Here is a 26,787-nt window from a genome sequence, read left to right as displayed (position 1 = left end):
CTCTATTCAGATGCAAATCCTCTGGGACATGTATCTACCAACACCTCCACTTGTGCAGCTCTCTCCTAGCTTGCTGACATCTTGTGAAGTGTGCACACATCAATTGCTGATAGCTGGAACAACCCATCCGCTCAAAACAAGGGCGATGGCAAAGTGAGAACTCACAGGACAATGAAAAAAAAACTATCTGGTGTGCCGGCAAGATAACCCAGTTGAAGAGGAGACACTTCACCTTTTCACAAGGTTATTTGACCTGTCAGTACAAGAAATATTTTCTTCTTGCAAGCAACAAGGTCACCAGGAAATATGTCCTGTTACCACTTAGGGGACAGGAACTGTGGCGTCCTGTCAGACACAGCCGGCACTTCAGCTATGAATAGACTGACTTGAGAACTGTGTGATGCTCATTTTATTGTACACACAACACAGGAAACCAACACTACTACCAAGAGACACACATAGTCACTGTGTAATAATGATAGTGTTGTTCAACACACAGACAGGGCAGGCAGCCCGTAATGCAGGATCAGTCAGTCAGAGTGAAGGAAGGCTGTGAGCACAAGCAGGCAGTAGAAAGCTGACAGGACACAGAGAATGGTCAGACAGTCACACAGCACAGAGCCAACACCCGGTGTCACACCACCCACGACAACATCAAGTCAAGCACAAGATTTCAATGACAAGTGCTATGAAGAAGGTTGGATGGCAGCGTTACTGTCCTGTGTGCTGTGACCACCCTTTCTCCCTAAATGGGACACTTGGGACTGAGGCCAGCCAGGGCTGACTACACACTACACGGAGCATCAGTGAGACCAGACTGACCACCGCATGTAGGCAACAGATAGCAGACAGGGCAGGGACTGATAGTGATAATATGCAGGAGACAAGAACCTGTTCACTGTGTGATGCAGCGCTAACTTCCACACTGCAAACAAATGTGTAGCTACAATTCCACAGACAACACAGTTAATGTCACTCTTTCCCTGTCATTAGTGCTATGTGGTTGCAAACATGATAAAAATTTTTAAAAAGTGGAATGTGGATGGAGTTGCACAGGAATTGTCAAAATGACTGATGACTGACATCCAGTGATCAACTTCCTCATCATGACGTCTCCAGCCCAGCACCTGAACAACTACTGCCACAACCAACTCCTCTTCCTGCAATACCAGCGGTATAGGAAAAAGAGGTGTGTGACTTTACCCATGTGTGTTTCACTCACTGAACAACCTACTCCTCTTCCTGCAGTATCACATGTGTGTGCCTACTCCGTGAACAATCTACTTTGCTGCCAGTATTTACTGTGTGTATCCACCCACTGAACAATCTTCTCTTCTTGCAGTATTAACTGTGTGTATGTGTGTGTCCACTCACAGAACAACCCATTTATTGGCAGTATCACATATGTGTGTACTCTCACTAAACAAATTACTCCTTATTCTGCAGTTTCACCTGTGTGTGCGAGTCCACTCACTGAACAACCTACCCATCTTCTTTAAGTGAACATGGCTGAGCTGTCCTGCAACTGACTCAAACAGTCTACCATCAGCTGTCCAAGTAGCCTGAAGGTCTGCACACCCTGTCCCATCATTCCACTGTATGCATTCAATCTACATCCACATGCTGGACACATCTACACAACCCCCATTCTGACTCCTGGTGTAGCCATACACCTGAAGGTGAACGACTCAGTCAGACCAGGCCAATCTAGCAGCTGGCCCTCGGAACCAATAGCAGTTTGGGAGGGGTGCTGAAGACTGCAGACTGACCTGCCAGGAATGACCCAGCCCACCACAGGCAGTTCATTTGACACTTGGCCTTCACACTCCTCCCCTCTAAACTGCACCACAGGGAGGTCAAAGCACAGCCAAGGGTGAGTCAGTTGCATGTGTCTGTTATGTGGTGTGTGTGAGTCCATGTCAGCACAGAACCTAAAATGCTGACGTTCTACAAATATCTTTATTCTCTACTGCAATGGGAAATCATTTACATCTTAGTTTTTTGGTAAAGGACAGTGACTCTCGAACTCGGTGGCAAAATTGCAATGGCTCTTAGTGCTGCAGCCTTGGGGGCTACTTGGCCTTTGGGAACCATCCCCAATTCCAACTGTCCTAAAACCTCTTGGCCGAGGGAGTGGGGATGTAACTTGGGCACGCCACTCTCCACTATTATCAAATTCTAGCCCAGATAGTCGGGACAGCACTGCTGTTCTGATGGTCATAGTCAAACACAACAGACTATCATAAATAAATAATATTTAAATATACTGAAGTAACTCTATCAGGCCCAATACTCCTCATATCATAACTGAAAAACAAATCCAACTTGCTCACTGAGCACACTGACAAAGCCCAATCAGTGCTGCAACACTATCAGATCTGGACCCACCATTTCTTGGTTTTACATCATTTCTTCATGGAATATTGTTGAAATTGTCTAAATTCTCTGATTCTGAGCCTCTCCATGTGTGGATGAAAAATGAAAATGAGGAAGGGGTAGGAAAAAAAAGGTAGCAGATAGGAATGATGAGAAGAGTTCAGCTGCAACCTATACAACAGTAACGTTAGAAAAGTAGGTTTTGTACTGAAAACCCTTTATGATGAACTGATACCACTCAGGAACCAGTCCCCCGATTTGGGAATACTCCAAAAACTCAGCGGAGTTATCACTTACCAGCCAGGGCCTCATTTCAAAAGTGCTGAAAGAGCTTAGTGTTGGTGTTGTTATTAAGTACTATCAATATTACATCATCACCCAGGGCCTCAATCCAAGAGACTGGAGGAGTCATAATCATTTTTATTCTCTTTATGAGAGAGAATAAGTAAATAATTTAGTTATTCTTATCAATACTATTATTTCATTATTCACCAAACAGGGCTATTACTACTAATATTACTCACCCAGTCAGGGTGTTAATTTGGGAGTGTTCAAAAAGAGCTTGGAGGAATTATTAATATTACTATCAACATTCACCAGCTAGGGCCTCAATTCGGGAGCACTCAGAGCTTGGTGGAGTTGTTACTACTACCAATATAACACCAGCCTGGGCCTTGATTCGGGAGCACTCAAGAAGAGCTTGGATAAGTTGTACTACCAACAATATAACTCACCAGCCAAGGCCTTGATTTGGGAATGGTCAAAGAGCTTGGACGAGCTGTTCCTACTAATAATGTAACACCAGCCAGGGCCTTGATTTGGGAGCCCTCAAAAAGAACTTGGATGAGTTGTTTCTATCAATTTAACTCACCAGCCAGGACCTTGATTCTGGAGCCCTCAAAAAGAGCTTGGATGAGCTGTTACTACCAACATTATTACTCACCAGCCAGGGCCTTGATTCGGGAGCGCTCAAAGAGCTTGGAGGAGTTGTTTCCAGCATCAAAGTCATCATCCTGGCCGGGGTCCCAGCGCAGGGCGTTGTTGGAGTAGGACTCTATTTCTGTCATGGTGCTGCTTCACTGGCAGTCACACACACACAACCCTGCACACACACACAAGTGACAGGCACATTCATTGGGGTGCTTGCTCATTTTTGTCTCTTTAGTTTAAATTCTGCACATGTTTAAAAAGGAAAAAAGAAGAAGAAAAAAAAGCAAGCAGCAAACAAACAAACAAAAGCAAAACATCCCAAGTTTGCATCAACAAAATTAAAAGAGTGTGATATAGATATCATAGTTTATTGCAGTCTGATGTGGACTGACCTATCATTTGCATGCTGCTCTATACTGCCTAACCGGGGATAAATGAAGAAAATGGTAATGTTTTGATTTGGCAAGACACTGTATCACGTTTGATTAAGGCTCTCTCTCTTTCTCTCTCTCTCACACACACACAGACACGCATGCACGTGCGCACATACACACACACACACACACAGAGAAGAAATACACATAACAGTATTGGGTATTAAATAAAATAGACTTGTGTACATCTAAACACAAGTAAAAACAAAACTGCAATACAAAGATGGCCTATGCATTATACAGCTGGCAGGATGGTGATTATCTTTCTTTGATCTAAGGGTAGAGTGGATGCCAGATGTTGAACACTGATCATGATTTATGAGGTCAATGTGGTTTGATTTTTTTTCTTTTACAAATTGTTTTCTGGATTTCATGAGGAGGGGGGGGGGGGGGGGGTTTGGGATATTATGTTTCCGTTGCGCTGCCCGCTCTGCACAGTCAACAGTCTGGGTCAGTGATTAAGGAAAAACTTGTTTTGCCTCCACACTGCCCTGAGATTAAGGCACAGCAGGAGTCACCTGATAACTTAGACTCAGATAGAGTTAGAAAAAAGTAATGTTTTTCCTTCAAAACTGCCTCACTATACAGAATTTACACATGTATTCACACAGAAAGTAAGCCAGCAACACAAGAGAATAAGGATACTTGTATACTGTTTTGGTTGTTCTGTTGTTTTTTGTTTATTATTATAATAATCATTATTGTCTGCACAAGCTAAGACAAAGATGGAAGAGAAAACAGGATTTTCTTCCTTCATGTTCCATCCCCGGCCCACCCCCTCCACACCTCGTATTTTCTGGATTTCAATGACTCTTCAAAAAGCCTGTGTAAACCCATGGTAGTATATCACCAGAGATCTAGCCATTACATGTACTGCACTCCACAAAAGGAAAGTGCTAGACCATAACCATACTGCATCCTCTCACTATTTCCCTGTCAGATGTACACAAAGCGTACAACTACAAGCTCTTGTTACAGGGGTGGATGACACTTCCTGACCCAATATCCTGACACCAGTGCCACAATATAAAGGGACCCTTCAGTCGCTGACTCATTCCAACACCAAACCGTGGTGGTACACAACTTTCCCAACATAGGCTGATCTGTCTCATTTTTAACATACACAAATACACATCAGGGAAAGAAAGTTTTGTTTCTTGCAATATTTACTTTAAAAAACAGTACAACTACAAATGTTGGGTATGAACAGACTGGTCTAATTTCATCAGATAATATTCATTTTGTAAGCAGCATGCAAAGATATTTTTTTCTTCTTTTTAACAAGTTAAAGCCAAAAATTCAGCCCAATATTCAGCACTGCAAATGCAACCAAAATTTTTCTTCTTTTAAATCCAGCCTTCTTTAGGTTTTTGATTTGCAGCCATCTTTCCTTCACTCGGGCAACCAAAATAAGTAAGTCTCTTTTCTGTGTTTGTTACCAAAATGTCTTCATTTTACAATCTATCTTCACACCCCATCTATCTTCACAACCCAAATGTCAACCTATAAACATCAGTCCTCTGAAGGAGCCACGATAGGAGGAGGACCAAGAGATAGGTGAAGGATCATCTGAACCTGATGCCTACAGGATCATGTGTCACCCTAACCATACATTCTGAATGCCTGGGAGTGTTCGTTTCAATCTGTCCAGTCGAAGCACACCATGCTTTCTTCCAAACAAATGGCTCTTCTCCAACTAGTGAACATCTGTTTAAAGGGCAGACACTCAGAGATGACACACTGCCTGTTCCGGCAAAAAGAAGTAGTAGACCCATATCCAAAACAGGAACAGGAACAAAATAATAATAATAATAATAATAATAATAAAAGGGCATTTGGTATGCCCAATCTAATGATACAAACACCCTGGGTGTTTACAACGAAATACAATGATGTATGCATACTAAAAACACACAAATACACCTGCACGCACAAATCCTCCCACTCCAACCCACAAACTCACACACACACACGCGCAAGCACATCTTGGCCGCTTATGGCATACAAATATGTGTACAATTAGAAATAGTAAAAATAACAGAAGTAGGAATTAACTCGATTAAAACATAAAAGTGAAGACAAGGACTACTTGAAGGAGTTAACTCATTATCAGATATAACTAATATCAATTTACCATGGAGTTATGGACTTAACATCCTGTGGAATATAATTAAAGGATCGAGAGAACAAGAGACTAGATGCTTTATGAGTTATAATTAAAGCCAATGAAAATGGACATGAAAATGAGATGTCACGGAGGCTGTTCTCAACTGAGGGGCACTGGGGACATTCAGCTCTATTAGTTTCATTAACTCTCAACATAGAGTAAAACAAGAGAGGCAAGGCCTTCAAGACTCACTTGTGATACACTTTAAAAAAAATTCAAACTTTTTATGTATTGAGTATAATTTCAAAATGTAATGTTCAAGATGAGAAAGATCAGTTTAAAGCAAATTAAGTTCCCTAGCATTAATTACAACAGAGTAATTTCCCTTTTTTGCTATCTGCACCAAAAACGTTTGCAAAATAAATGAAACTTCCATGCTTAGCAAAAACAAGTTCCTGTTTGAACAAAAAATGATAATAATGACTGCTCTTGTTGTTGGGTCAGAATATCAGATCAAAGTGCCAAGTTTAGAGAATACAAAAAATATAAATATAACAGTAAATGCAGTTTGCATATAATTAGTCTTCATTTTTTTATTATTTTGTGCCCATCTCAGAGGTGCAATATTGTTTTAATCAAGATGACTGGAAAGAACTGAATTTTTCCTATTTTTATGCCAAATTTGGTGTCAACTGACAAAGTATTTGTAGAGAAAATGTCAATGTTAAAGTTTACCACAGACACACACACACACACAGACAACCGAACACTGGGTTAAAACATAGACTCACTTTGTTTACACAAGTGAGTCAATAAAATTATTAAAATGATTTTAAAACTTTTTGAAAAATTGAAGTTTAATGTAAATAAATACTACATAATAATCATAATATGCACAAACATTTGTAGCACTTGTGTGCATACTGAGCCCTTGAGAGAATGTTATTGTTAATCTCTCTCTCTCTCTGGTTGCATACCACTGTTCCTGCCACTTTGCTCCAAGCTCATTAAATACCTTAAATACTGACAAGTATTTCCCCCTCAACCTTGACAACATCTGCTTGTCACAAGGGCACATATGACTGACTGACTGGCCACATGTGGTGGTAGACTGTATGTTTCACAGGAATACAAATCTGCCGAATGTGTTGTGGCTGCTCAGTAAATCAGTGGAACCTGCTTGATGCTGCTTCTTTTTAAATGTGTATACAAAGACTAAATTTCCCCCCTTTCCCCCTCCCTCACTTAGTGATTTACTGTACTTGTTCAATGTCATTTGTGTAGACCGTTATGGAATATTATGTTGGTTTAAAGATGTGTGCCCTAGTTATGTTCTTAGAGTGAAATTAGTTACTTTGTTTTGTGTTTAACAGTGCTCCTGGCCTCATTCAGATTTCACGATTACAGTATGCATATCAGATACAGTATGGACTTGCAATTCTAACTTGACTGTAGACAGGTATACACAGATCTGGTGGATGCAGAGTTTCACAGGAACAACTGTCCAAATACCCATTGCAACAACTCATCCAACCCAACTGACATCACCTCATTCATATCAACCAGGATAGACATGCTAAAGTAATTTGCTAATTCATAATCAAATTTTAACCCTGTGCGTATGGGAACTCTGTGTGTGTGTGTGTGTGTGAGATACATGTATAATGGTACAATGTGTAATAAATGTATGCCATGTCACTGTGTGTGTGTGTGTGTGTGTGTGATACATGTATACTGGTACACTGTGTAATAAATGTATGCCATGTCAATGTAAATGCACATCTGTACTTTGTCTTGAAGCATTCAATGTTATGCAAGATTTGAGAGCAGTTACTAATCTATAATAGAATGATGAAATATCCAACTTTTTTGTTGTGTAATTTCAATTGTAAACCCCATTTCCTTTGGGTATGAAATCCTGTCATCAACACACTTTTTAAATCTGCTCCATATTGAAAACTCACAGTCTGCAACATTCTGCAACTGATTGGTGGATAATCATTTCAAAAGAAGTCTGTATATGTGTGTGCATAATTGTTTGTGTCTGTTTTATCTTCAGTTTAACGTCTATTCACTATAAGTGTTTTTAGACGGAAAGGAGTAAATAAGTGGATAAGGAAAAGGAATGCATGTGAATATTAGTGTAAAAAAAGTATTCATGTTATGTATCAGAGGAATAGTATATTGTAAGAAAAAGGTCTAAAGAGATTGTGGTGTGTATTGAATGAGGTGTCATGGGAAGGAGAATATGTATATGCATATCAACAAGTATTAACCTACAACAATGTATATATAAATAACAACATCAATTATAACACATCAAAGGAGGATACCAACTGGACTGGAGTTTAAAATATCCAAAAACATTCTGTGTGTGTGTGTGTGTGTGTGTGTGTGTGCACATGAGTTGTGTTTATGTTTTCTTCCTTTAATACCTTTTCACTCTGAGTGATTTTAGACATTAATGTGTGTGTGTGTGTGTGTTGTGTGTGTGTGTGCATGTGATGTGCTTGTGGTGTGTGTGTGTGTGTGTGTGTGTGTGTGTTAGGTGGAGTCAGTCAGCTCTACTGGCTAGACAGTCAAAGTGGCCACAGCAGCAGAAAGAAAAGGGCAGCAGGAACAGGGGGTGCTATCCACTGGCATTATGTCATTAAAACCGCTTGACATTAAACTTTTGTCATTTTGCTCTTCCCCCGTGTTACACTTTTGTCATTTTGCTCTTCCCCACCTTCATGCATTCAACTTCCTGCGGAAAAGGCCATGTGGACTGGCCCTGGCAAATACAGACACCAATATCAAAACACCCATACATTCACATAGTACACAGGTACAGCACTGCACTGTAATCACATTCACACAGGTATAGCACTGCACTGTACCCACATTCACACAGGTGCACTACAGCACTGTACCCACATTTACACAGGTATAGCACTGTACTGAACCCACTTTCACACATACATATATATATATATATATATGTGTGTGTGTGTGTGTGTGTGTGTGTGTGTGTGTAGCACTGTTCTGTATCCACATTCACACAGGTAAACTATAGCACTATACCCACATTCACTCACGTATCGCACTGCACTGATCCCACTATCACAAAGGAATACATAGCACTGTACTGTACCACATTCACACTGGTATAGCACTACACTGTACCCATTCACAAATGTATGTATAGTAGTACTGTACTGTACCCTGATTTATACAGGTATCGCACTGCAGTGTACCCACATTCAAATATGTATGGCGCTGCCATGCACCCTGATTTGCACTGGTATAGGAATCCACTGTTCCTGTTTTCACACAGAAATAGCACTGCCCTGTACCCTGATCTACACAGATATACAGCACTGCACTGCACCCTGACTTTATGCTGGGACAGCAAAGTTATGTTGCTACACTCTCACAAGTAAAGCAATGCACTGTTCCCAGATTCATACAGGTACATACACAACACAACACTGCGCCCTAATTCTCAAAAGGAACAACAATATTGCAGCACTGCCTGCGCTCACACACACACCAGTTCAACAATGTGGTGCTGTTTACAGTACAAGAATGCAGTGCTATTGTTTACTGTACAAGAATGTAGTGCTGTTGTTTACTGAACAAAGAATGCAGTGTTGCTGTCAACAAAGGTCTGAAGAACTCTATGCTCATCAAACAAGTACTGCACTGCCTAAGCACAGCAATGTGAAAATAGTATAGAATGTGAAGCATTTCCTTCTCTACAAGTACAGTGCTTATGTTATTAAATCATGGCCATTCACTGAATAACATACTTCTCAAGAGTTATACTTGCTAAAGTATTCTTTCTCATGAAAATTTTCTGTCTCCATCTTTTTCCCAGTTAACACTATTTCACTTTATAAACCTGTGTCAAAATATGTGTGTGTGTGCATGCATGTGTGTGCATGTGTCCATGTATGTACATCTATGTGCATGTGTTTTCATTCTATCTACATTAAACATGATGTTCACATGAACTTCTGAAGCTGCTTTGAAAATGATTTTGAATCTTCCAAGCTACACACACACACACACACACCAAAAGGACAGCAGAGAAGGCAACTGTTATCCCAATTATCTGGGTTAGAATTTGATCATAGTGGCGAGTGTCTTGCCCAAGTTATATCCCCACTCTCTGGGCCAAGAGGGTTTTAAGAGGGTGTTGGAATGGTTCCTAAAGGCGAACTAGCCCCCAAGGCTCCAACACTAAGAGCCAGGGTAATCTTGCCTCCTGGTTTGAGTCAAAGTCCTTCACAAAAGACTAAACCGTAAATGAAACCCCACTGCAGTGTAGAAACCACTGATGGTCACACAGCTCTCCCTTTGCTGCTGCCCCAACTGTAACCTCGTATCAATCTCTGGTTAAGTGAGCATTGAGCTATGTGTGTGTATGCATACACGTATGGCCCAATGCACACTTACACCAGAGATAGTGCAATACAAACCACAGGAAACATGGTGTGTGTGTGTGTATGTGTGTGTAAAAATACACACCATGTTTCCTGTGCTTTGTATCACACTGTATCTGGACCATGTGAACTGACTGCTTTCCTCTCGAATAATGCTGGTAACAGCTGCCATTCTTCTTTTCTAACCCCACTGGTCATCTGGGACACGGGACACGTGTTGTTTTTTTTGGGGAGGGGGGTTGTTTTTTTGCTTTTTTTGTTTTTGTTTTGTGTGTGTGTGTGTGTGTGTGTGTGTTAAAACCGGTTGTGCGTGGGAGCCAAATGGGTCAGTGAGCTGACTGTTCGGTTTGCTCTGGTCCACTTGTCCTCTCAGTGCACGTGCAAGTTGTTGATCTGTCTGAACGCTGACCTTGAGGGCGGCCGTCACCAGCATAAGCACTGAAGGTCATCTCTTTCCCACAGGTTACACACACACCGGGACCTGCTTTTAATTAAATAGCGTGCCGGGCAGGCAGAAGCTCTCCCAAAACTCTGGTTGGGGTAAAGGGGGTGGGGAGGGGTTAAGGGGGGGGGGGAGGTAAGGAGGGGAGGGGGAAGTGTTCAGGCCGACATGAGGGATCGGGGGAAAGGAGGGGTGAGGGTAGGGGGTGGGGGCAAGGAAAGGTGTGCAGCACGAGCACTTATCACCCAGCCCAGCCAGATCATCTGGCCCTGAAGAAAACTGCACAACCTCCACCCTCACACCACCACCCCGCCGGGCTGGCTGGGCCTCCTACCTTCTCACGACCTTATCCCCTTTTTGTCGCCGTGCGAAACACACACACACACGCACACACACACAAAAGCACACAAGCGCACGCACGTTGTATACTGAATGTCATGTACAGCTGCACAACCGTGTTTCTCTTGACACGCCTATCTTCACACGAAAGCCCACCCCCACCTCTCCCTCCCTACTCATACTGATATATAGAGAGAGAAACAGAGACAGGCTGATATAGATAGATTGACAGGTAGATAAACATATTTGTATTGCCAACAGTTGCACATCCGTCCTTCCTCACTGCACTGCATAATCCCCAGCTAACCCCCCACACCCCCGTCCACGCCCAACCTCCAACACGCACATGCACACACACACAAAGTGTATGCACATCTTCGCAATCATTCATCCCCTCAACACACATTCAAACTAAAATAACGGAGTATTTGCAGTAAGTCATGTCAGTCAGTATGCATATCTGTGTTGTGCATTTTGCAAGCTGTTTGTCCATATGTGTGTTCTCTCTCTGTAAATGTGTGTGTGAGTGTGTAAGTGTGTGTGTGTGTGTGTGTGTGTGTGTGCACGCACGCACGCCTGCAAAGGCATAACCATATGCACTTACAGATCTCATAAGTCTCAACAGTTCTGTTTAGTGTAATACTGATAGACTGTTTGCAATCTATGTGGGTGGATGTGTCAGTGCAATCAACTCTGTGTGTATGTATGTGTGTGTGTTTGTGTGTCTGTGTGTGTGTGTGTGTGTGCATGTGTGTGTGTGTGTGTGCACTTGTAAAAGGCACAGACAAAAATGCTGCTGACTGTTGTTCTGATCTAATGTTATCAGACACACGGTCAGTCCTTCACTCGACCCAGCTTTAAAGACCTGCTAGGGTAACACCCTGAACTGTGAGAAATTCAAATATGATTAAGTCAACATATTCAAAGCCAATTCTGCATCTAGCTATTTGTATAGAATACATGTGTAACATCTGATGATTTGAAGACACCTTCCAATATTTGCATTCTGCAGTCTCCGGCAGTCAGCACGCTAGGATATGACCAAACAAGTGAAAGATCTATCCCAGTCTTCACTGCTGTCAGCACACCATCATGTCAGACAGCAAGTGAATGAGGTGTTCAGTCCTCAGTGCTGTCACCACACCATTCTGTGACAGAGCACAAGTGTATGATTTCTGCATTCCCGTTTCCAGCATGTGAATAGTGCATTCTGCAGTCTCCAGTGCTGTCAGCATGCCACAGCGTTATGTTCAGCAGTCTCCAGTGCTGTCAGCACACCACAGTGTTATGTCCAGCAGTCTCCAGTGCTGTCAGCACACCACAGCGTCATGTTCAGCAGTCTCCAGTGCTGTCAGCACACCACAGCGTTATGTTCAGCAGTCTCCAGTGCTGTCAGCACACCGCAGTGTTATGTTCAGCAGTCTCCAGTGCTGTCAGCACACCACAGCGTTATGTTCAGCAGTCTCCTGTGCTGTCAGCACACTGTTCCATGACTGGATACACATGTATGAATTATGCACTCCCCGTTTCCAGCATTTGAATGGTGCATTTTGCCGTCTCCATTGCTGTCAGCACACCACAATATGACAAAGCAAATGCATTATGCATTCTGCAGTCTCCAGCCCTGTCAGCACACCACAATGTGGCACAGAAAGTGAATGGTGCATTCTGAAGTCTCCAGTGCTGTCAGCAAACCAGTGTTATGATCAGCAGTCTCCAGTGCTGCCACCACACTATTCTGTGACAAAGCACATGAATTATGCATTCCAGCAAGTGAATGGGTGCATTTTACAGTCTCCAGCGCTGTCAGCACACCACAATGTGGCACAAGTGAATGGTGTATTCTGAAGTCTACAGCGCTGTCAGCACACCACAGTGGGGCACTGCAAGTGAACGGTGCATTCTGAAGTCTACAGCGCTGTCAGCACACCACAATGTGGCACAAGTGAATGGTGCATTCTGAAGTCTACAGTGCTGTCAGCACATCACAATGTGGCACAGCAAGTGAATTAAACCCTGTGGTTGAGCATGCAGCCATACCCCTTTCCATGGTTTTCAGATATTATGATAGGGCTGTTTAATTTTCCACTGTATTCAGCTAGTCCAAACTCTTTTGTTGTCCCTGGTAAAAGCTAAAGAAGCTCTTTGTTATCAAAAAAATATAAAGTTCCAAGCATCTCCAGATTGATTATTCATTAATTCTACATATCCCCTGTTTTGGCCTTTTTTCTTTTTAATTCATTAACAAATTAGAGGGCTGAGGACAGAGGTATCTGGCCAGTGTGCACCCTCCAAGGAAAACAAAGGTATCATGCATTTATAACAGTATGGAAATAGCTCTGAATGCCAAGAATATAAGATACAGTGTGTGCATGTGTGAGTATGTACAAGTTTTTGTATTGATATGCACTTGTATGTATCCTAATTTCTACTGTATCTGTGTTTGTGTATGATTTTCAATTTATGTACATACCTTGTTATGTACTAACTCCCCCCCACCCCAATATTCCTTGTGACCCTGGTACACATGGTAATAAAGACATGTTCTATTCTATTATATTCTATTCTAAGATTGACAAATGTAAAACAAGTACTCTCAACACACAAGGTAAATTAAATCAGTAATGTTTTCTCTCTTCTCCACCTGGGCGTCATGCAGACTTTGGGGTAGAAGTCTCCTCAATAGTTGGGAGGTTCTTTCCCAATCTTTAAGAAATGCTTCTTGCACAACAAAAACAATCTTGTAATCGGCCATGGTTGGTGGTAGCACAATCTTCAGGGTTTTAATATTTTCCCCTAAACAAATTAAACTTTAAAACTGCAGCCCAGTAATCTAGTTGTTACAGAATGAGTCTCATCTGACCACACCATCTCTCTCATTCGCGTTGGGTTACGCTGCTGGTCAGGCATATGCTTGGCAGATGTGTAGCATATATGGATTTGACCGAACGCAGTGACGCCTCCTTGAGCAACTAATACTGATACTGATCTCATTCTCAAAATATATGTTAGTGAAACACACAGTAATAGATCCTTCACCTTTCAGTACACGTCTGAAATTATGCTGTCTATCCCTGCTGTCTATCCCTCCTAAATCTGACAATGATGTTGCAAGTTATTTTCTGAGAGATTTGCCAATCATTAACACTTTGTTTATCTCATAAATCATAGTCTAGAATCATGTATGTCATCACCTCTAAGACCTCTCATGCTAACAAAAAATTCTGCCATACTGCAAGATTACAAACCTACAACTATGTACAACCCACTGACCTGCATACTTAACCCCATGCAGTCCACGAATAGATGGAGCTTTTGAACCACAACCAAAGAGACAGAACCACTGTTGTGCAGTGGATTATATTTGCCAAAAAACAACAACTGATTTTCTTATGCAACTAACACACGTACAAATCGAAGTGGAAGAAAAATATCTTACGAATCAAATCGAAAACGTTCCACTATCCTTTCCTTGCGGGTGACCAGTCAAGAAAAGGTGTCAGAAAGCAGCCCGCTGAGTTTTCATCCTGTGAGCACGGCCAGAGAAGAGCCCTACTCCTCCTTCAACTAACGCTGGGGAACGGGAGGGAGCCGGTCTGACTAGACAGACGTGCCAGGAATGCACCGTGTTGCGCTGCGTAGCGCTGCTGTGCCGCCCTGCCAGCCAGCCTGCCCTGGCTCCGCATACTGATAACAGACATCTTCCACACCGCCATGCCCCCTCCCCTTCTCCAAGTTGTGCTGGCGTTGGGCCTTCTGGCTAACAGTACAGGCTGGTTGCTGCGGCAACGGAGTAACAGACAAGAGGCCAATCGAGGATGGAATGGTAATGGTGTGCTGCCAGTCCCCTATCTGTGCTCTTCCCCTGGACTGCCAGCAACACCTGGCCAGCAACAGCTGGACTCTCTCCCTGACCACTCTTCACATGTTCAGTTTACACAGCAATCCCTCTGACGCCGCTTCCTTCTACTTCCACTGTTCCAGCATCAACATGGCACCTCCATCAAACGGCTGGATTCTCACTACTGTCAGGCATGATGTTGTAACTAGATGCATCAACTCTTGACGGTGAAGACGTATGATCAACAGCTGTTGTTTTTTGATTGTTTGTTTGTTGTTGTTTTTTTCTATTTCTTGACTTGTAATGCTTCTGCAAATTCTGTCGTGGAAAAATAAAACTGATGGGAGGAAATGGGAGATGAGAGGAATGGCAGGAGGAGGCTAATTTATTTTCCTGTTTTTTTTTTTTTTTATCAACATCAAAATATGTGTGTGTGTGTATGTGTCTGTGTGTGCGCGTGCACGTGTGCAATGTAACATCAATAATATATTTACAAATTCCTTGCCCCCTTTCTTGTGTTTGATTAGAAACATTCAGTGCAGTGGTGGCGTGGTCAACCACTTCTTTTTGGGATTGTCTTGTTTTTGGTTTGATTAGTATCTCCATAGCTGTGTCAGGCAGATGAGTCTGTCATCCCCTCCTGTCTGCAGCCGAGGACGGGAATGATCTCATGACCACACCTCGTCTGCCACTGGAAAACTACGAGGTGTCTATTGGTGTGGGCGTGCACACACACACACACACACACACACACACACAGTGCCTTTGGATTGGTGAATCACTGGCCAAGCCAGTCAAGTGCTGTCCACTCTAAAGCACCCTAGCATCCCTGAACATAGGCCCCTTCCCTGCCAGCCACACTGACTGACTGTTCCCCACCTCCCTGCCTTCCCATTTTCCCCATCAATTAGTGCCGACAGGATTCTTCGCTGGACTGTCTGTTCTCTTTCACAGCCCACTAGCATGTTTGGCTTCCGACAGCTTCTCACTTGGAAGCGCACCAGCCATGTTGGTTAAATTCTGGGTTTAAAGCGGCACCACTCTCTTCCACTTACAGATCATGCATGCTGAATGACAGAACGTTCTAACACAACAGCAAGCAGCCGCAAAAAGGGCTTGGGCAAACATTCCGGGATTCAAACTCATCTTGCATCCTATGGACTGCAACCTTGCAAGTCCAGCAAATCTACCTTTCATTCTTTCAATTTCATACTACCCCCCCCCCCTCACCCCTTATCCCCCCAGTGTGTGGGTGTGTAGGGGGGGGGGGATAAGAGGTATTGGAGGGAAAGAGACAGGAGAAGGAATGCACTCAGGAGGTGCAAGAAGAAAGGAGGGAAGGAGTATGAAACAAACCTCTTTGAACAGAAAATGACTTAAGCATGTTTCCTCTTTGGGGGTATTTCAAGGGTAATTTTAATTTGATGTTTGTCCATACTGATGGATACATATTTCTGTGTGTATGGAAGGGGGTGCTTGGGGAGGGGGAACTGCGCTCGTACTCACACATACATGTGTGTGTGTGTGTGTGTGTGTGTGTGTGTGTGTGTGTGTAATGGGGGAGAGGTGTTGTCAGTTGTAAACTGTAGTCCAGTCTTCTGGGATTTATTGTGATGCATTTCACACTCATGGGGGGTGTTTTGGGTTTTGTTTGTTTTTGTTTTTATTTTGGAGTTATTTTGATGATCAAACTGTATGGAGGGGGAGGACTGGGTGTTACCAACACATTTTTGCTATTATGGTTTTGATTTTTTAATCAATGGGATTGCTAATAAATAACTTGTATTAGAATGTTTTCACACTGCTATAGGGTGTGTGTTTAGGGAACAGTGTGTGACACTGCTGTATGATATATATCAACCACAAATATCTGAGTTTTGCACTGAAATTATTAGCTGTGTCATTCTTGACAATGTCATTAGTTCACTAATACCTGAGCCAAGAGACTGAAAACAAAATACAAACCTGACATCAAGTTGCCCAATGCTGTAGTTGTCCTTTACGGATTCCACTATCTGGGGGTGGGGGGGGGGGATCTATATCTCTAACTTCCAAGGAATGAGCAAAGCCTGTCCTATATTTACCCTTGTACAATCACCACCCTGTTGACTGGTAACACTGCCTTCTGTCAGAAAATCCACCCACACAATTCATTTTACAATCTCAGGTGACATCTATTCGCATGAAGTGTTACTGAAAGGAGGAGGTCCCACACACATTATAAGTACAATTAAATTCCAATTATCAGTTTCTTATCATAGTCAAATTCAGATACATATTTACTTATATAATCCATGAGTCATGATTGACTGAATATCATTTGTGCAACTCGAGTTCACAACACCACTTGCAACACAGTCAATGAGTCCATATCAATGACCACAACCAAACTCCTCAGTCATATAAACAAAAATAAAGTATACCATTTGAAAACGATAAACTTGTTTCATGGATGGTTTTATGTTTCAGAAAGAGGGACTGGGTGAAGGAACCAACAAGTCCACTGGCTACGCAGACACAAGTACATGTGTACAGCATATGCACAGACCAGCCAGAAGCTCTGGCATTCAATGAAGTTCCAGGTGAGCAGCCAAGCATGAAGGTGTTGGGGCTTTAGCTGAAGACTGAACAAACTGTGAGGTCACAACAGAGGATTATCTGACTATATGCCTTTGCACCCACCTTTCCTTTCAGTCTAACTGATCACTTCATACAATGAAAAAGACCAACATATTCATTTGTATCATGTTCAGATAGCTCTACTGTGCAGTGCATCAGTACATGCCTTCTCACTGGAAACACTCAATCGACAATGCATACTCCCCCCCTCCACCACTGACCAGTCATCATCTCTTGCAGTTTCTCATGGAGGCCTCACAATCTATGGACACATCCATACCACATCTGCTAGGCAGATGCCTGACCAGCAGCTTAGACCAACACACTTTGTCATGTCTCCAGTGCATTTGTGCACCTGTCAGAGTGGATTTCTTCTACAGAATTTTGCCAGAGGACAACATTTATGTTACCATGGGTTCTTTTTCACTATTTCAGTGTGCCAAGTGTGTGCTACACATGGGACCTCAGTTTATTGTCTCATCCAATTGACTGAACACTCAGTTTGATTTTCCAGTCAAATTTGGGAGAAAGGGTTAGACCAGGATCAGAACCCAGATACTCAAGGACACTGTATGGGCAGATGAGCATCTTAACCATTCTGCCACTTTCCTCTTCATTCCCCACCTACAACCACACAGAATTAAATAATGTGTCTAACAGAGAAAACTGATGGTGTCATCACTGATCATACAAGATTACAGCACTAAATAACAAGTAAAGCCCTCATACATACGTAACACACACATACACACACAGAGTAAACTATAAATAATACACACACACAAACATACAGATAAGTGGCATCCATCTTTTTCAGAAGACAATGTTTATTTGTGTCTTTTGGTGTTCACACCATGTAGCTTGACCAGCCTCTGCAATAAATTCTGGAACAGCAGTCTCTTTCGTAGATCTCACATGTATCGGAAAGTTGAGAGAGCAGGATCACTTTCCTCAGACACATTTTCTCAACAAAGTGTTTGGTTTGCTTCTTTTCAACTCCCTTATCTCCCCTTTCATTGTGTGCCCAGCAATGATCTTCTGATCCCCCCCTCCTCCCTCTTACAGTGTCTTTATATGGTGAACACGATCCTCTGTGCCAGGTCTCCTATTCTGTAGCAGACGCACAGACATCTCATAGGCCAAGCCTTTAAGACATCACTGGCTGTGGTCATCAGGTCTGTTACACACATATATGTGTGTGTGCTTTTTTGTGTATGTGCATGTGTGTTTATCTTACAGCAAAACAAAACTAAAACAAATTAAGGTATATCCCTTTGATTTAAGTTTTCAAGTTAGTGGTGCTATATCAAGAATAATCACATAAAAAATGATCTTGTCCTTTGCTTCATTCTAACAACTGAAATGTCCATATCAAAAATAGTAATAATACAACAATATAACAGATGGGCACCACAGCCAATCAAAAACACAGAAGAATTAAGAGTGGTGTCTATAATAATGACATAAACAAATTACAAGCAAACAATAAACAATTACATACAACAAATTCAAAGCCAAGCCAATAAAGACATCACTATTCTACAAGTACTTTTAAAAAAGAAGAAAAAATATAAACATGTACAAAAATACCTGTACACACATATGAATGCTTTCGCACTTTTAACTTATACACTGTGCATCCACATACTCATCACTCTCACCATACAATCTCTCAGCCCACAGTCAAGTCCAATGCACATAAAAACATGACAAAGGCTGGAATAAAAGGTCAAAAAGTGAAACAAGTGTTTATCATGTTGCAGAAACAGTAACATACCCATACCCAATTTGCACAGCTGAAAACTGAGTACACCTGCCTACACAAAGTAATTTAGAAAGGAAAAAAATAAAGTCACACGTTTATATTCTCCATCACTCCCCTCCACCCTCTCAGTACACAGTCACACATTTATAATTAAGCCCACTCACTGATCACTAGAAAAGAAGTGAATGTGGAAAAAGTAACCCACAAACACAGAAGACGAAACTTTTTTTTCCATCTTTTCTTGAAATGGATTCATCATTTCATGATTTATCAATCATACCTTCTTCCTTCACTGCACATTATGACAACAAAAGATGGACTTTTTAAACAAATTGATCAGCTTCTATTTTTGGAGCAAGACTGAAATCTCCCAGCATAGATTCAAGGGAAATGGTTTTTAAAGAGATGTATACACATTTTGAGTTGGCCTAGGCCATAAAATCCCAAAGTGCTGTGTAACTGATGATACTGGTGTCACTTTCAGTATCTAGACTGGTTAGACTCTGAAGAGTTTTACTTTCTTAACTTTTAAGATCAAGGAAGCATTGGTGCATGTACACATCCACACACCTCTTCCCCCTTCACCACTAAGGTCAAGCCCCTTCACCACCCCACACTAAAAAATCTTTTTCATGAACAAACTAAATTGAGCTTAAGGTTAAATACCTGCCCCTGAGGCTTTTCACTGCCCTCCATAGACAGTTTTCAATGTCAATGACAACTCAATGACACTAGTTTGGTTCACCACTTCACAGCCAGTCTCCAGCTCACAAAGTCACAAGCATGACATTAAACACTCTCAGTCTCTGTCTCTCTCTTCACACACCCACACACACAAACCTGTATCATGTGTATGCAAAACAGACTTACTGGACTAGTGTTCATTTACATATTATTTAATTTATTATGCACTAAGTTCATGCTGCCTGTACTAATATGGGACCTTGATTTATCATCTCATGGAAAATAGTACCCAGACAACCACTCAAAGTATGATGTAGAGTGATATCACATACACAAAAACCAAGATCAGATGTAAACAAAGTACACTATGTGCATTTTAGTACAGAGTTTGTTTAAATAAATGTTATATAATAGCAAGTAAAACTGATTACAATCTATATGTGTTCAAGTTCCACGCAAAAATTTCACCCTCAAATGAAGTTTTAATAATAGGACTGAATATCAACAGAATCATGCAGAAAAATAATCTGATCTGACATGCATAACCACATAGATCTATGAATAGGAATAATCATTTAACATGTTTACTTCAAGGTCAAAGTATGACAAATGCAGATCAACTGGAAATCTTTTATCACTGAACTCAACTATAATGTGTTTGGCTGGGTTTCCAAACATAACTTCTTAACTTTCAGTTTCCAGGTGGTATTAGAGCATGCAGGCAGATCCAATGATATATCATATGTTACACCACATATGCTGTAAAAAAAAACCCACCTTTTTTTAAAAAATCTTTTCATCAAATAAACAAAACAAAAAAAAACAAAGCAATGCCCGATCTTTGCATAAACCCAAGGTTTTGATCAGGCCTTGAAAGGGTTCTACCAGTCAGTCTCAATGTACTGTTCAAGTTTATACTGAACAACTGTGATAGCTGTATTCCACTACATTTCCCTTATAAAAGATAGTTTCTGATTTTTTTTCTGCTCATGGAATTCAGGTTGTAATAGTACATGGATACTGACACAGAAGTCACAGAAGAAGTGGGACAGAAAAATAATGTTCATAAGTAATTTTCCTTAGAATTTTTTCATGGGTGACACTAACAGTTAACACTTCAAATTAGCTTTATGGCATGCATGAGGTAATACAATCTATACAGTATGCTGTAGTCAACAGGTGATTTTATTTCTTATGATTGGTTTATTTCTTAAAATCTATCTTCTTTTTTTTTTTTTTTTTTTTTTTTTAGGAACTGCAAGTTCTAATATACCTTGAATAGGAAGTGGAAGGTCTGGGTGTTCCTTGAAAAAACAAATGTATGTGAATTAATTTTTGTTGCATGCAATCCTTGGAAGTTTAAGAAACCAAAGTGAAATAATGAAAAAAATATTTTCATCATATGATTATTTAAAATTTACGACCTTTAAAACTAAAAAGATAAAAACTACCAAGAAAACATTTTAAACATGAACAAAGTTATTCAGCAGACCTCATTATCTGGACAATCCTGCATACTTGGCCTGTCTTGACAGTCTGGTATATTTAACCCTCTACAGTCTGTGTGTATGTGGTTGCTGCATGCTGATTGCATTTGTTTCTATTTCAACTTTTAATCATAAAAAAATCAAATATGTCCTTGATTTTTTTTTTTTTTAACAGTGATATGCGTCCTTAAATGTGCTTGTCCCAACGTCCAGCAACATGAAAATCTACATAATAATTATGTCTTGGTGTGTCTGATGCCAAGCAATGCAGAATGCAAGATCAATCAATAATCCAGATCCCCCAGTCACAGTACCACCATCATCAACCATTTAGTCATCGCGTTCTAGTCATCAGCGGAAAAATACACCCATTTACCCATACATAATTCCTGTTTTTGGAATAAATAAAATGGCTTGATAAATTTTACATCGTTTGTTTGTATCGTTCGTGTATGACAGCATTTATTCGACCTTACGACAGCTTGCCAATGACGCTCTTCAACATAAATTTGACTCACTCTTCCACAGCCGCATAGCATTTGGCCTCATGAGGTCACTTTGTGAAAACAAAACTAAAATACTGTCAAGATCCAATAAAAGAAAAACTACACCAATAACCCAAAATGAACAGATCATAACAAAAAAGCTCATGCGACAATCAAGCGGGCAGATCCGCAACTGTGCTTCAGGAAAGAAAACAAATCTCACACCGGGAGCTCAAAACACACGCCATGTTGGTCGACTGCTACAATGCATCAGGTTGCAATTCCAACGTTTGCAACAGTTTTGTTCAAAATCAATCAGAATATATCCTACCTGTGTGACTGGTCAGATGATATCAGCTCTCTATCCACGTTTCCAACGCTCACAAAGAATGTAATGCTTGCAAATGGGAAAACTCAACCGGGGAGGTTGCAGACGATTGCTGGAACCCGACGCGAGCCTGCTAACGGTGGTGGACCAGCCGACATCCATAAATAAAATAGTTCTTCACTGCATAATCAAACTGCAGTTAAATATTCGTTGACAGCTATCGTTTGGTATGTTTTATGAAATGTAGCTACTATGACTCCTGCATATCTTTTTGCTGTTAAATTGCAACATTTAATAGAAATTTTGCAGGTGTGCGCGGATTAATATCACGGAAATGAATGATGTCATTATAGTATTATGGGGTACGTTCCGCCAAAAATGAATAATGCATCGGAATTTCATTATCTGATTGAAGATTACCCACCGTTAATCCAGTCTTGTTGTAGATACATCATGGTGTCAGATTGTTGATATATGCAGCTGGCATTTCATTTGTTTTCTGCATTTAACCGGTGGTGTTTCATCTGGAATATTACAAAGACCAGCGAAGCCAGTTGCTGAAATGTCGTCTGCTAAAGGACGAAGCAAATTGTTTTGGAAAAACCGGCGATATTGATTGTCTTTGTTCAAGTGTGCCAAAAGTACACAAAATAATCTAGTTATTTTCCTTCTATCATAACTGACAGACTCACCTTTTTCCGTTCCTTACCTGTCATACAGTAATAGTTGTTATATAGGTACACTGCACTGGCGAAGCAAAAGTGGGCGTGGCAATGTGTTTCCCCCTTTCATGAATTGTTTTGTAAGTGTTAGTTTTAGTGTGTATGTGCGCGCGCGCTCGTTTATTCTGACCAGGCATCGAATTGTGCATCTCATACGTATGTGTGTGTGTGTGTGTGTTGATGTTGGGGCGCGGGCGCGCACGCGTATATGTGTTTGTGTGTCAGTGTCACTGATGTGTTCAGTGTTGTCTTCCTGTCTGCCGGAGTACGCGGGCATCGAACAATGTGTCTCATATGCATGTGGTGCTTACCTATGTATGCGCAATAGTCTAATGACTGTGTTTATGGATGGGGAAGAAGTTGGGGTATGGTTAAGTGCATGCATGCCAATATACTTTCGAGATAACACTTCTATTTCTCAAGCTCCCTTTCTCCTTAATTTGTGCAGGTCTATGCCGGACAGGTGCACCCAATCACACACATCCTTCACCCTACCCCCCTCCCCCTACCCCCGAATCCGCGGCTGCAGTGAGAAATCTGACGGACAATGATCACCACAGAGATGATGAACACGCTCAACAAACTAGATGTAATCAGTGGTCAGTCACTGGAGAGTTCCACTGGACACAACGTGGCACCACACTGAGACATCTGACGGAACAGACACAGAAATTTCATGGACACAACATTAAAAAGACCTCAATGCCAGTGTACATGTAGTGTCAGTGCCCAGTCGGGCAGCTGGAGTGCCAATGTCTATGCTGTCTGTCCCGCATGGCAGCTAATGTACTTGTGTCTGTTTTGGATGCCCAAGGCAGCTAATTTACTTGTGGCTATTTTGTGTCAGTGTCCAGTCGGGCAGCTGGAGTGCCAATGTCTATGCTGTCTGTCCCGCATGGCAGCTAATGTATTTGTGTCTATTTTGAATGCCCAAGGCAGCTAATTTACTTGTGTCTATTTTGGATGCCCAAGGCAGATAATGTAGGTATACTTGTATCTATTGTTGATGCCCAAGGCAGCTGATGTACTTGTGTCTCAGTATTTTGGATACCCAAGGCAGCTAATGTACTTGTGTTTATTTTGGATGCCCAAGGCAACTAATGTACTTCAGTGTGTCTATTTTGGATGCCCAAGGCAGCTAATGTACTTGTGTCTATTTTGGATGCCCAAGGCAACTAATGTACTTCAGTGTGTCTATTTTGGATGCCCAAGGCAGCTAATGTACTTGTGTCTATTTTGGATGCCCAAGGCAACTAATGTACTTCAGTGTGTCTATTTTGGATGCCCAAGGCAGCTAATGTACTTGTGTCTATTTTGGATGCCCAAAGCAGCTAATGTAGGTATACTTGTATCTATTGTTGATGCCCAAGGCAGCTGATACGGTACTTGTGTCTATTTTGGATGCCCAATGCAGCTGATGCACTTGTGTATATTTTGGGTTACTTCAGTAACTGACGTAGTAATGATTATGTAGGGCGCCAAGGGCAGCCAGTATGTGCCAATGTTTATATTGGGTGCCCAAGGCAGCAGTTAATGTGGTATTGTCTATTTTGCGTGCCCAGGGTGCTTTATTATGCCAGCAATGATCTTTATGTGCCGAGCGGCGGGCAGCTTATTTGCCAAGTACGTCTATGTTGTTGGGTGCCCTGCACGGAAGCTAATGTACTAGTGCCCATTTTGTGTCCACAGGGCGGCTTATTGTGCCAGTGTTTTTCAGTGTTGGGTAGTTATGTAGCATGCCCATAGCAGCCAATGTGACAATGTCTATGTTAGGTGGCCATGGCAGTTAATGTGCTAGTGTCTATTATGCCTGGGTGCCCAGGGCAGCTTTCTAAGTCAAAGTCTATGTTGGGCACCTAATGCACTAATGCGTCTATTTTGGGTGCCCAGAGCAGCTGTTATGACAGTGTCTAAGTAGGGTGCCCAGGGCATCCAGTGTGTCAATATCTACGTTGGGTGCCCAGCTGACGCAGCTAATATGCTTGTCAGTGTCTGTTTTGGGTGATCAAAGCCGGGTGATGTGACGATGTCTATGTGCCAATGTCTATGCACGGTGCCCAAACAACCGATGTGCCCAGGAATTAGACTGAATGCAAGCTCAAAGCTCAGTTGCTACCCAGGCTAGCTGGTCAACATTTGCACATGTGTAGCTTGTAATCTGCCTTGTTCTCAAGCGTTGCTGAATTTATCTCCCGAGGGTTTAGTTTGTAACTTGACGCTGGAATTTCCAGAAGCAAATGGGAGAAGTAATAGCTTTTGGAAGTCATGATGTTTTGATTATGTTTGATTGGTTCTGGTTCTGAGTGAATTCCTGAGCTGTGAACCATAATACACTATAATACATTTGCACGGGTGAATTCCAGGGTAGTGAACTATAATACATTATAATACATTTGCACTGGTCAGTTTTTAGCATTGGCACAGTGAGTTTTGATTTTGATTCTTTCCTCTTCTTTTTGGTCTTTTTGAAAAATGTATTTTTTTGGTCCTTCTGAGCATGCCCAACTGAGTTAACCCAATGTTGTCAGCCAGTCTTATACTGAGTCAACCGCAAAATATCAATTTTCCAACTAATGTTTTCTCCAGTATAAAGTCAGAGTGGAGGTTTTCTCCATTATGATTTGTCAGAGTGGAGGCTTAATCCAGTATATTTTACCAGTGCGCGAATTTTCTAATGGTGAATTGCCATGTGATTCTGTTCCGTCCATTTTTGTGGGGTTCTTTTTGCTATGCTCAGTAGAGTTCATAACAAGTGTTGGTCAATAAACAAGGCACTGTCAGTACAACATCATTGTAAATAATTGTCTTCAATATGAATAATGCTTTGTGTGACACTGCTTGTGTGTTTGATTTATGTTTTTGTCAGTTGTAAAAGACGTATCAATATGAATGAGTTTTGTTAACTGCACGTCAGTCGACGAAGGGAGTTCAGTCTTCTCGTGTGTATACATAGTGTACCGATGCAAGAACCCGACCATGGGGCATTTTGGAACACTTACGGATTCTGTCGGTTAAGAAAATTTTGAAATACCATTCAACACAGCGTTTTAGTCAAGACACTAGGAACAGATTTTAGGATTGCGGGTCAGGTTCAAAGTTTTGACTGCCGGAAAATCAGTCAAACTGAGCGTCTTGTCATTCGGATGAGACAATAAACCCGAGGTCCCTGGTGTGTGTGGCACGCACTCGGCGCACCGGGTGATAAAGAACTCATGACAGGTGTTGTTCTCTTGCAAATTCTGCAAAGAAATCCACTGACTCTGACAGGTGGACATATATTCACCCGAAAAAAGAGTGTGTGTGTGTGTGTGTGTGTGTGTGTGTGTGTTTGAAAATATTACTGATGCATTGAATCCGTGTCTAACGCGTTGGTTTATGCTGCTGGTCAGGCATTTGACAACTAGTAGCGGATGTGGTGTAGAGTTTTTGGATTTGTCCGAACGCAGCATCATGTCTCGGATGACGCCTCCTTGAGAAACCGAACTTTAAGTGTGCCTTCAGCGGCAGAATTAAAAAAAAAAATCATGAATTACGTGTTGTCAGCGAGTTCTACGTGTGAGAGAGAGAGAGAGAGAGAGAGAGAGAGATTCGTGAAATGTTCTTTGATGTCCGTCAGTGACTCGTAAACTTTATTTCAGTGGCTTCCTGGACTTAAGTTGACTGACTAACTGAACTAATCATTATTTTCCAACTGTGAAGATATAACTACTTTGGCAAACACTGATGTACTTCTGATGGGCACACAGATGGAAAGTCATTCAAGCGGGATCCACTCGATCAGTACAGTGTACAACGGACAGC

The 26,787-nt window shown here is 41.6% G+C and overlaps 1 protein-coding gene and 1 long non-coding RNA gene across 7 annotated transcripts in view; one reads left to right on the top strand and one right to left on the bottom strand.

Moving 5' to 3' along the window:
- Nucleotides 1-22,419, bottom strand: part of LOC143296420 (spectrin beta chain-like) — an 88,164-nt gene extending 65,745 nt beyond the window's left edge. For 4 of the 6 annotated variants that reach the window (XM_076608320.1, XM_076608324.1, XM_076608327.1 and 1 more), the window contains exons 1-2: nucleotides 22,268-22,419; nucleotides 3,320-3,478 (exon numbers count right to left, since the gene is read on the bottom strand). In XM_076608320.1, the coding sequence (XP_076464435.1) occupies nucleotides 3,320-3,443 (124 nt within the window). In that variant the 5' untranslated portion in view covers nucleotides 3,444-3,478; nucleotides 22,268-22,419. Of the gene's footprint in view, nucleotides 1-3,178; nucleotides 3,190-3,319; nucleotides 3,479-14,494; nucleotides 14,653-22,267 lie in introns of those variants that run through there. The other 2 variants (XM_076608321.1, XM_076608326.1) reach the window with 2 other exon arrangements.
- On the top strand, nucleotides 106-26,502 carry LOC143296422 (uncharacterized). The gene is made up of 3 exons (XR_013057141.1): nucleotides 106-1,873; nucleotides 17,366-17,478; nucleotides 23,435-26,502. It is a non-coding gene; the product is annotated as an uncharacterized LOC143296422 (long non-coding RNA).
- The last annotated feature ends 285 nt before the right edge of the window (nucleotides 26,503-26,787 follow it).

This window comes from Babylonia areolata, chromosome 21 (genome assembly GCF_041734735.1).
Source record: "Babylonia areolata isolate BAREFJ2019XMU chromosome 21, ASM4173473v1, whole genome shotgun sequence".
In the NCBI taxonomy this organism is placed as follows: domain Eukaryota; kingdom Metazoa; phylum Mollusca; class Gastropoda; order Neogastropoda; family Buccinidae; genus Babylonia; species Babylonia areolata.
Note: the sequence above shows the minus strand (reverse complement) of the source record. Positions and strands in the feature narration are given on the sequence as shown.